The following is an 11,169-nucleotide window of genomic DNA, read 5'->3' as shown; positions in this document are numbered from 1 at the left end:
CTGAGCTATCAGGGCCCTCAGCGACTGACATGAATGAAAGGAATCCAAGGATCCAACACATAGCCTCCAAACTCCATATCACTCACAGAAACACAACTCAAAAAACGTCCCCATCTACTGTAGGGAAAGCTGGAAATAAAAGGGAAGCTCTCATATCAATGTAGGGATGACAAAGCAGTGAGCGAGCCATGGCCTGCCATGTGGGGAAGGATATGAGTACAAGCTGCCCATGATCATTTGACCAATATAAGCAGACTGACCTTTTCAACAACTGTTCAGACAGCCTGTGGCACTGCTGATAGCACTGCTAAGTAGGGAGGAAAGAATTATATGCTAAGAAAAAGCAGTGAGGCAGAGAACTGGTAGGTAGATGGGGTCAGGGTAGGCAGAGCTGTGAGAGGCTGCTCTGGGCAAGGATTTTCAGTTCTCTTCTAGAGTCAAGAGTCAGGAGATTGGGGTTCTGGTCCTTACTGATGTCCTCTGTAACCTTAAACTGCTGATAGGAGCCCTATGTATTTTCTTCTCATCTAAAATGAGGATTAGATCAACTGTTTCCACCTGTTCTTGATGGACAATGACACTGGCTTTGATCATCATGGGAAAAGGGGATAGTTTACTCCAAAGTTGACGCTCTATCTCCACCTATTGCCTATCCCATTATTGAAATGAATGCTTCTAACCATCTACAACCCACAAGAAGGTGGGGGATGCTGCCAAAAACAACAGATGGCCATCGGTTTGGTTTAGTACTCCCTCAGCTATGGCCAAAAAATCTCTCAAGTTGTTACAACCAAATTACAAACAGAAATATGAGGAGTCACAGGGCAATGTTGGATTCTGGGCTTTTTCCCCCTTTCCAGCTGTGTTGTCTAAAGTAAAAGGCTCTATTCCTAAGTATTTATTATAGCCAAGGCAAAGGTGAAAGCTGGGGGAAATTAGCCACAGTTTCAAGTTCAATTAGCCAATCCGCCACCCACCACCACCTAAAAGCAAGAACATGCAGAGTTACAGTGAGGACATTACTTAGAACGTTGGTGGCAGAGTGGGCACTCTCAAACTTTAGAAAGTTATTATTCTTGGAGGCCACTCTGGAAATGCATCATGCGACCATTTTAATCCCTCAACATATGATGTCATTTCTCTAAAACAAGGTTCTTTGGAATTGTTGAAATCATTCAACTTTGGCTACTCTTCTGCGTAGGAAGTCTTCCTGCCTTTGACCTTATGGAATCAAATTTAAAAGAAACAAACCAAGAATAAACAAAAACGCAAACCTGATGGAAAGTTATCATAGGTCTGCTTTGGATTCTATTCTTAGTCTGTGGCTAACTTCCTTCTCTGGGTCTTCAGTTTCTTCACCAGTTTGGAAATCAGACTACATGATCTCTGAAGTCTCATCCAGCTCAATAATCCTGTTACAAGACTTTAACTAGACATCCAGGCCAATTTACTTTGTGCCATTTTAGTTTACAGAGGGAAGTTGACTGTCATGACTGTGCCCTAATAATCTGCTTGAGTACAAGGCATACATACTCATTACCTTCTGGTGGGGAGACAAACAATGCCTACTGAAGGACAACATGCACTACTACCTTCTACTGTGGTCTCGGATACCTATGGCATCTAGATAGGGCCCTGTAACGTCAAATGCATCAGTAAGTGGTACTCCGGCATGCTTTTTAAAATTCTGCAGCAGAAATTCAAGATCTAAAAAAATGGGAAGAAAACCCATGTTCATGGATTGAAAGACTTAAGATTGTTAAGATGGCAAGAGTCCCCAAAGCAAGCTACAGATTCAATGCAATTCCTATTAAAATTCTAAAAGCTTTTTTTGCAGAAACTGAAAAGCTGATCCTCAAATTCACACGTAATTGCAAGAGTCCCCAATAGCAAAAACAATAGTGTTTGTATTGAAAAAGAAGAATAAAGTTTGAAGACTCATATTTTCTGATCTTGAAACTGAATATGAAGCTACAGTAATCAAAGTAGTGTGATGCCAACAAAGAACAGACATATAGATCAATGGAATAGAATGGAGTCCAGAAATAAACACATCCACCTCTGGCCAACTGATTTTTGACAAAAGTGCATTCAGTGAGGGAAAGAACAGTCTCTTCGACAAATGGTGCTGGGACAACTGGATATCCACATGCAAACAATGAAGCGGGTCCCCTACCTCATACCATACACAAAAATTAACTAAAAATGTAGCAATGACCTAAATTTAAAAGCTAAAACTATAAAACTCCTAGAAAAAAATATATGATGAGCACATCTTCATGATCTGAGGGGGTTGGTAATGAATTCTTAAATGTGACACCAGAACACGAACTACAAAAGAAAAAAAAAACAGATATTGGAATTCATCAAAATTAAAAACTTATGTGCTTCAAAGGGCATTATTAAGAAAGTGTAAAGACAGAGAATGGGAGAAAAGATTTACAAATTATAAATCTGACAAGAGTCTATGACATAAAATGTATAAAGAACTCTTGCAATTCAACAACAAAATAAACACCACAATTCAAAAATGGGCAAAGGCCTTGAATAGACATTCCTCAAAAAGGATATACAAATTGCCAATGAGCACATGCAAAGATGCTCAATCATCAATCAGTAGGAAAATACAAATCAAAACCACAATGAGATACCACTCCAGATTCATCAGAATGGCTAGGATAAAAAAAAAAAAAAAAAGACAAACAATAACAAGTGTTGGTGAGGATGTGGAAAAACTGTAACACCCCACATTGCTAGTGGGAATATAAAATGGCGCACCTGCAGTGAGAAAGTTTGGTGGTTCCTCAAAAGGCTGAACACAGAATTACCATGTGACACCAATTCTATTCCTAGGCATACATATACCCAAGAGAAATAAAAATGTATGTCCACACAAAATACTTGTACACAAGTATTTATAGCAGCATTCCTCATAACAGCCAAAAGGTGGAAATCACCCAGATGTCCATCAACAGATGAATGGATACACAAATTGTCACATATCTATATAGTGGACAATTTAGCCATAAAAAGGAATGAAGTATTAATACATGCTACAATGTAAATGAACCTCAAAAACATTATGGTCAGTTAAAGATGCCAAACACAACTGTATAAAATATCCAGCACTGGCAAATCCATACACACAGAAAGCAGACAGATGGTTGCCAGGGGCTGGGAGGAGGAGGGCATAGGGAGTGACTGGTTAATGGGTATAGGGTTCTCTTATAGTGTGATAAAAACTGAAATATATTGGAATGTGATACAAGTGGTGGTTGCAAAATACTATAAATATACTAGATGTCACTGAAATGCACAGAATTTAAGATGGTTTTTAATGTTCTGTAAATTTCTCAATTAAAGATTTCATCAAGTGCTGAATTTCATTCACAGAACAAGTATTTATATACTTAAAAAAGAAGAAAAAAGAAAAAACTCATGAGTTAAAAAATTAGAACTTCAGAAAGAAAACAAGACTCTCAAGCAAATAATTGCATTTCCAAAGTTCTAAGTATCCCACGTATTTATACACTGAAGGCAAGAGAAGGATTAAAAAATAAAAGCAGATTTCATTAGCATTCTGATGTGGTGGTTTAAAACAAGGACAGGCAGTGTTAAAAAAAAATGAATGTTAAAAAGATAGGTATGCTTTATGTACTGTCCTCATTAAAAAGGCTTTTGGAAGATTTACCATCACCATAAGGAGATAATGAAATAAGACCAGTCTATTACGGGATATGAGAGAAAAATCTTAGATTCTAGAGAGCAGACTATTCACATTGTTAGCAAGCATAAAGAAAGAACTAAAGCCATGTCTCCACATCCTATGTAGTATCTAGTCATTTGCTTTTTTAAATGCAGCGAATTTAGCTCTATTTTTACAAAAAATGATTTTGCTCAAAGTGGCTGAGAGACATGGTTTGGGATAAGAACCTTTAGTTCAGAATCTGTACTGTCCAGTGGTGGGTCCTTCCTGCTCAGATTCTTAAGCAATGGAATTTCAGTGCCCAGGTGAGTGAGGAATTTGGGCTGGAAAGCTACAGAACTGACTCAAATCTCTCTGATTATCTCAGTGCCTTAATGACCTCTCATGGCATCTAGCAAACCATTGGTTCTAGAGATACTACAGGAAGGAAAGTGCAACTGTGAGGAAGGGAAAGGAACAAAGAGTTAATCCACTCTACCAGCCCACCCTCCTTCTCAAAGACTCTGTCCTCTATAGTTGCTTGCCACATTCCACCCAACAACAGCTGCTCATGATAATCAATGTCTGACAGATCAGAGAAAGCCCTTAATGTGTCGCCAAGGGGCAGTTCAACAGATGGCATGGTGACTTACAACCAGAATCATTAATTACACTCTCTTACTAGTCCCAGGGCACAGTGCTAAAAATGCTTCCTCAGTGAAAGATGAACATTTCAGATAAATGACCGTCTGGTATTGCCTGTGAAGCTCCCTTTAGGATTTCTGGTCAGTGTCGATTTCTAAATCTAAGCCATACTATTTTTATAGCTGTTTCCCATCTTCCACTTTCAAGCTGGCTAGGATTATGAAGTTCCCAATACCACTACCCATCATCACTCCCATAATCACTGCAGGTAAGGATATGATAAGACGCGCCCATCATTCATTTCCCCCTTCAAGTCAGATGACTGCGTTCAAAGCCAACACAATAATCTCAGCCACAGGACTAGCTCAATTTCCCTTCTGTCAGTGCCAGAGAACAGAGCTTCCTGAGTGCAGGGTGGGACAGGGGTACAATCCCCTCCATCATCCACTCTGGCCTTTCTTGTAATATTTGATTGGTAGTCCAACTCAAAACTGTCCTCCCTTCCTAACCACTGGTTGCAACTCTTCTCCATGCCTCTTTAAAAAATAAAAAGGGGCAGATATTCCTGAAATAGCAGCATAGGAGCTTGCGGCAAGCAAACGTTCCCCAATGTCCACACTGCTGGCTGTGTTATCCCAGCGGACTAAGCACTAGTGTTAAACCACCATGTACTTAATTAAGAAGTCAAACAAATGCAAGGTGAGAAACTAGTTCTGAAGCCTCTCCCCACGGGCTTCATGGTAGAATGTCAATCATGGTAGAAATCAGTTCCTCCTCAATTGTTTCAGAACTGGGCTCCATAAACATGAGAGTGAAATTTCAGAACTGACTGCAGACAGGATTTGGAGGCAGACTACTTACTGGCTTTAGAATGACACAAGTCAGAAACAAATCTCAATATAATCCAAAGAAAGAAAATTTTAAGCATTTCCCAAATACTACCAAATAAACAAGTCTTTGATTTTGCTGATCTCCTGCTCTTTTTGTACCTCATTCTACAATTTTTTTTAAATGTTAGCTTCAAACTAAAGCAATATTAAGAACTTAATGCTGTGATTTAAGAGTTCATTGTTTAATGCATTACGATTTGTTCCTTCTTAGATATATAAAAAAGTGGCTTTGATTTTCAATTACATTCAAATAATTGCAGTATCTGATGGATAGTCTCATCTCATGAATTTTTAAAAGACAAAAATAGTGTTAATTAAAGCATAATAAAAACCTTCCAATGTGGGCTATAGGAAAGGAAATTTGGGAAGTCTAGGTCTGCCTTGCAATGTACTCACTTCTAGTTTTTTCTCCTTTTCTGACAAAACATCTTTCTGGTTCTGGGTATACTCCACCAACATCCGAGCCAGCTGGCGCCGGTCTTCAAGTTCTGCTGCCAGGCGCCCGTTATATTCTGCTAGTAACAGACATGCTTCATCTACTGTTTTTGAAAGACGTTCAGCTGCCTCTTTGTCTGGGTACAAATGAGACCAAAAAATAGAGATAATACACAAATCACATAGGCATGATCGCAAACATTTCTGTAGGAGGTTAACAGTTTCTCTCACAAAGTACAGAGTCCAAGAATAAGCCAGAACCTGTAAACAAAACATAGACTGGCTGACCGAGAAATCCAAAGGTATTCATACCTGTCAAAAAGACAGGATATTTCTGAATTATCTGACATGATACAAGGAGGAAAATCTGGCAAAAATTTCTAAATGCCTATTCCTTTAAAAGCTCTACAAGTAAAATAGAAAAATATTTAAGGTCATATATGAAATAATTTTTCCTTGCCTCTGAGAATTCCAAAAGTGCTTTCATTTGTATTATTTTGTTTTCTCTTGAACATTCCTCTGAAATACAAAATACAAGCACTACATAAAATACAAAAGCAAGCACTTATTTCTTGGATGTGAAAACTAAAGCAAACAAAAAAACCTCTGCACAATAGTTCCATAGCAGGTGGTTAGCTAAAGAGTTGGGACTCAAAACCAAGTCTCTAAAATGGACCTACAGGACTCCATATCTTAAACTATGGAAGCCTTAAACCTGGGTGTGATCTCTTCTGTCATTCAATAAAATATCGGGTCTGATGAAACAGAGGCTTTCAAATGCTTTTGAACATGACCCATGGTAAGAAATATATGTAAACATATGAAAGTAAAAGAAATAAAAATTTCATAAAGCAATACTTATTCTTACTATGTGCAGTGTTCTATCTCCTAGTCCGTTAAAAAAATTGGGGTTATTACCTAACAGACTGATTTGTCCAATTAATGGGTTACAACTCATTGTTTGGAAAAGAAAAACTGTGCTGAAGTACTGAAGTATAAGAAAGGCTGGTCTTAGAAAGAAGTGATGAAAAAGGCTCAACATTAGGAAATTAGAAGAGACAAAAGGATAATTTTTATATAAAAGAACAGATATAATTATACATGGGCAATGGTGAGATTAGAACTTTAAATATATTATACCTCAGTTTTTATAGGCCTTTAAGAATCAAAAGAGTAGTAAATGGCTGTTTTGAAACAAAGAGCACCAGAGACTCCAGTAGTTCTAAAGGACAAACTAAAACAGAATTACACAGCAATACAGATAAGTTGTCACTATTACAGGTTGTCAGAGGTGAGAGACCTCAGCATTCTCATAGGTAATTGGGAACTCTGAATTCCCAATTCTGGGTTTTAGGTGCCTTAATATGAATACTGGGAGAAGGAACAGTTGAGGGATTCCCAATTATGTCTGATGCTAAAGATCAGAGATTTCTACCCTCTTCAAGGATAGAGAAACAAAAAGATGTTCTTCGTGAAGAAAGAATGAGCCAAACAGAACATAAAGAAAAGAGACAAACAGTCATTGAGGGTAAAGAGGACACTTATTCTTCTAGATTGGTGGTCTGGTCTGGGAATAACGTGCTGGGGTAGTTAGGCCGGTTTTAGCTTTGTCATTGTTTGGCTATATGATTTGTTTAAATGCATAATTCATTAAGATGTTTAAGTACCCGTGGCAAAAAGAAGACAAGAAAAACACAAATATTTAAGATTTTTTAAAAATCACTTTCAACCTCTAAGAACCTGTACAAAGGAGATAATCCACTCACACAAATTACAAACCAGAAAAATAACTTGTAAAAAGTTTTATGAGCTACAGAAAAAATGCAATAAAAATGTAGTAGCAAGATGCTCGCTTCAGAGAACTTACCTGTGGTGGTCCCTCAGGGGCTCTGCCCCACTGCTACACAGATGAGCCGCTGTGTGCCTCCTTCAGCTAGCCCTCCACTTGTGCATGGGCATCCCATTCCCTCTTGCTTACTCCAAGATTCAGTCTCTGCAACTGTTCCCTGTGCTTTCCCACATGTCACCAATTTTTCTCTTCCTCTCCTAAAGCACTACCATCAGCATACAAACACACTGCTCTTATCTTCGGGCCACATGTCACTCTATTATTGCCCCTTTTCCCTGCTCCTTTTACAGCAAAACTCAAGGGTTGTCTATGCTCCTGGTACCCACCTTCTCTCTTCCCACTGTCACTAAATCCACTTCCATCAGACTTTTGTACTTGTTGATCCTCTGCTAGAAACCTTCCAATTAGCTTCTTAAATATTTGGGCTCCTGTTGTGAGTCTACCACTGTTCTAGGCTCTGAAAGACAGCAGGGAACACAAAGGACAAAACCTCTCTGTCCTCAAGTTTACATTCTCAGGTAGAAAGAGAAACGATATACTATATTTTACTTATTTATCAGGTGAAGATAAAGAACTCTAGAGAAAACTAAGACAGAAGAGGAAAAAAACAAGGCATTTGGAGGGAGAACTGCAATTTTAAATGAGGTGGTCAGGTGGGCTTTATGAGATGATAATGTAAACCAACGCCTGAAGAAGTCAGAGGACAATCTGGGGAAGGATGTGTGACTATCTAGGAAAGATCATTCCAAGCAGAGGGAACAGTAAGAACAAAAGCCCCAGGAGGGGAAAGTGACTGTCAGGAAGCCCATGAAACTGGAGCATTGAGCAAGGGCAAAGTGAAAGTCTATGTGGTAACAGGGGTGAAACTGTGATGGGCATTGAAAGACTAGTTTTTACTCTAGGTGACTGGGGAAGCCAGTGAGGTGTTCTGAGCAAAGGGAGACATGATCTGACTTCCATTTTAACAGATCACTCTGGTTAGTGTGTTGAGAAGAGAATGATGGCTGGGGGTGGCAGATAAGAAGGAAGCAGGGAGACCAGGTAGGAGGCAACTGCTAATCCAAGTGAAGATGGTGGTAACTTTGTCAGGTGGCAGCAGTGGAGGTGGTGACAAGGTGTCAGATACTGGTTTGGTTCTAATCAACAGGAATAATAAGGGGGGTACTTACTAAGATAAGAAAGATCACGAGAAACGGGTTTTAGAGGGAAGATGAGAGGTTTGATTTGGGACAGGTTTAGTTTGAAATATCTATCGAGATATCCAAACAGTAACACTTAGTAGGTTGGATGAATCAGTCTCAAGGTCAAGAGAGAGGTTAACAGCAGAGATGTAAATTATGGATCACCAGCATTAAAAAAAAACACCCAAAACCTGTTATCAAACTGGATGAGCCGAACTATCAGTGACCCTAACTAATGAAGAGTGCTAAGCAACATTAGGGTCAAGAAGTGAAGAAACCAGCAAAAGACAATGAAAAGACATGAGAGAGAGAGAGAAGAGGAAAACTAAGAGAATAAGGAGTCCGAGTTTCCTACTGCTGCTGTAATAAATTACTACAAATTTAGTGGCTTAAAACAACACAAATGTATTATCTTAACATTTACTATTGTGGCACTTCTTCCATCTTCAAAGTGCATTACTCCAGACTTCTGCTTTCACAGTCATACTTTCTTCTTTGACTCTTTTCCTCCTACTTCCCTCTTACAAGGACTCTGTGATTACAGTGGGCCTACCTGAATAGCCCACAATCTCCCCATCTCAAGATGCTTACTGTAATTATACCTGCAAAGTCTCTCTTGCCATATAAGATAATATATTCACAGGTTCTGGGGATCAGGACATGGACATTTTGGGAAAATCATTATTTTGTCTACCACAACAAGTGAGAAAGTATTTTCAGGAAGAAGAAATGATCAACTGGGCCAAATGTTACTGAAGTCAATTTAGGATGACCTAAGTTAAGATTGGGCAAAATATTCACCCCTGAATTTAGCACCATGGAAGTCATCGGCTGACTTCCATGGTGCTAAATTCAGGGGTGAACACTGACGGGAGCAATTTCAGTAAAGCATAATCAAAAGAAAATGAGAGGAGGGGAAATAGAGACAGATGAGTATATGCAGTATATTTGGGATGTTTTGCTATAAAGAGAAATGAGGTGTAGCTAGAGGAAGATATGGGTCAAAAATATTTTTCCCACATGGGAAAAAAATATATATGTTTTTATGCCGTGGATAATGATCTAGTAGAGGGAAAAAAAACTGTAGATGCAGGAGAAAAGGGGAGATCTGTTGGAGAAATGTCCTTGAGTAGAAGACAAGGAACAGGTCTAACAAACAGGTAGAGGGGCTGGTTTAGAAAAAGCGTATTCATCCACAGAAAGAAGTGAGCCCATGTGTGTTGTTTTCCCCAGCCACATTCAGCTGTGCAGATCCAGGATACAAACAGATGAAAAGCTAGATTTAAGAATGGTGGTTGCTAAGAGCTGGGGGGAGGGGAAAATGAGTTGTTATTTAATGGGTATAGAGTTTCAGTTTTGCAAGATGAAAAGAGTTCTGGTAACTGATTGCACAACAATGTGAACGTATTTAATAGTTTTGAACTGTACACTTAAGATTATAAAGACCCTAGGCTGAATAAAGAAGAAAATGAGGACACAAGAGTGAAGGCTTGAAAAAGTGCAATGATCAATAGGCTGTGGGATCGATGAGACTGTTAAATCCATTGCTAGAGCTGAGGAAGTAGAGGCAGTGAGCTGAAATGTTCCTTGTATGATTTGGAAGGCCTCCATGGTGTGTTCTCCAACTAACCATACTCCTGCCTGAAGGTCTTTATAAGTACTGTTCTCTCTGCCTGGCGGCACTTCCTTTCCCCCAGATAAGCTCATAGCTTGCTTCCTAATTTGGGGGAGGGGCCTCTGAGCAAAGATTATCTCATCAGAAAGGCCTTCCCTGACCACCTTTAAAATAGTACCTCCTTCGATTATCTCTACCACCATACCCCTGCTTTTTCTTTTTTGGCACTTAATCCATGAGGGGATGTGGGTGGAACACCAAGAGCATTTGCCACACAGTGTACCTCAAATATTTGTTGAATGAAGGAAATATTTCATGAGCGACCTTGATTTCCTTTAAATGGATATGGAAGAAGTGGTGAGGCATCCAAGTCAGAGGACTGGAAAGGAAAAATAGTGGCCTTCGGAAGAGAGTGGAACAAAAGGTCCAAGCTTTTCCAATGGAAAGAACATAGGCTTACAAGCCTAGGCTCCAATTTCAAGATTCACTACTCATGTGACCCTGGGCAAGACCCCTAAGATCTCAAAGCCTCAACTTCCTCCTGTGCAATACGGGAATATACATTCAGAGACCTGAGAAGAGTGAAGAGTGGATCTGTCACAGAAACTATGTCATAAATATTAGTTCACGATTCATTCCTTCCTTTCAATTTTTTATGCTTAAAGTGAGAATAATGTCAACTGCCCCTCCCTGTTTAACTAGGTGAGGATCAAGAGGGCAAAATAACACAACTACCAATACACACCTAGGGTTCTCGGCATTCAAAGCATTGTCATCTGTGGGTGTGTCAGTATGCCATGTATAAGTTACATAGCACTAAAGTGTGTGTGTGTGTGTGTGTATGTATGTATGTATGTATATGTGTGTAT

At 39.2% G+C, this 11,169-nt stretch overlaps 1 protein-coding gene across 3 annotated transcripts in view; it reads right to left on the bottom strand.

Annotated features, from left to right (window-relative positions):
- RPRD1B (regulation of nuclear pre-mRNA domain containing 1B) overlaps window positions 1-11,169 on the bottom strand; it is a 54,504-nt gene that overhangs the window by 19,679 nt on the left and 23,656 nt on the right. For all 3 annotated transcript variants that reach the window (XM_011366596.2, XM_023534456.1, XM_023534455.1), the window contains one exon: window positions 5,617-5,792. In XM_011366596.2, coding sequence (XP_011364898.1) covers window positions 5,617-5,792 — 176 coding nt within the window. The remainder of the gene's footprint in view (window positions 1-5,616; window positions 5,793-11,169) is intronic.

Source organism: Pteropus vampyrus, unplaced genomic scaffold, assembly GCF_000151845.1.
Source record: "Pteropus vampyrus isolate Shadow unplaced genomic scaffold, Pvam_2.0 Scaffold125, whole genome shotgun sequence".
Lineage (NCBI taxonomy): Eukaryota > Metazoa > Chordata > Mammalia > Chiroptera > Pteropodidae > Pteropus > Pteropus vampyrus.
Note: the sequence above shows the minus strand (reverse complement) of the source record. Positions and strands in the feature narration are given on the sequence as shown.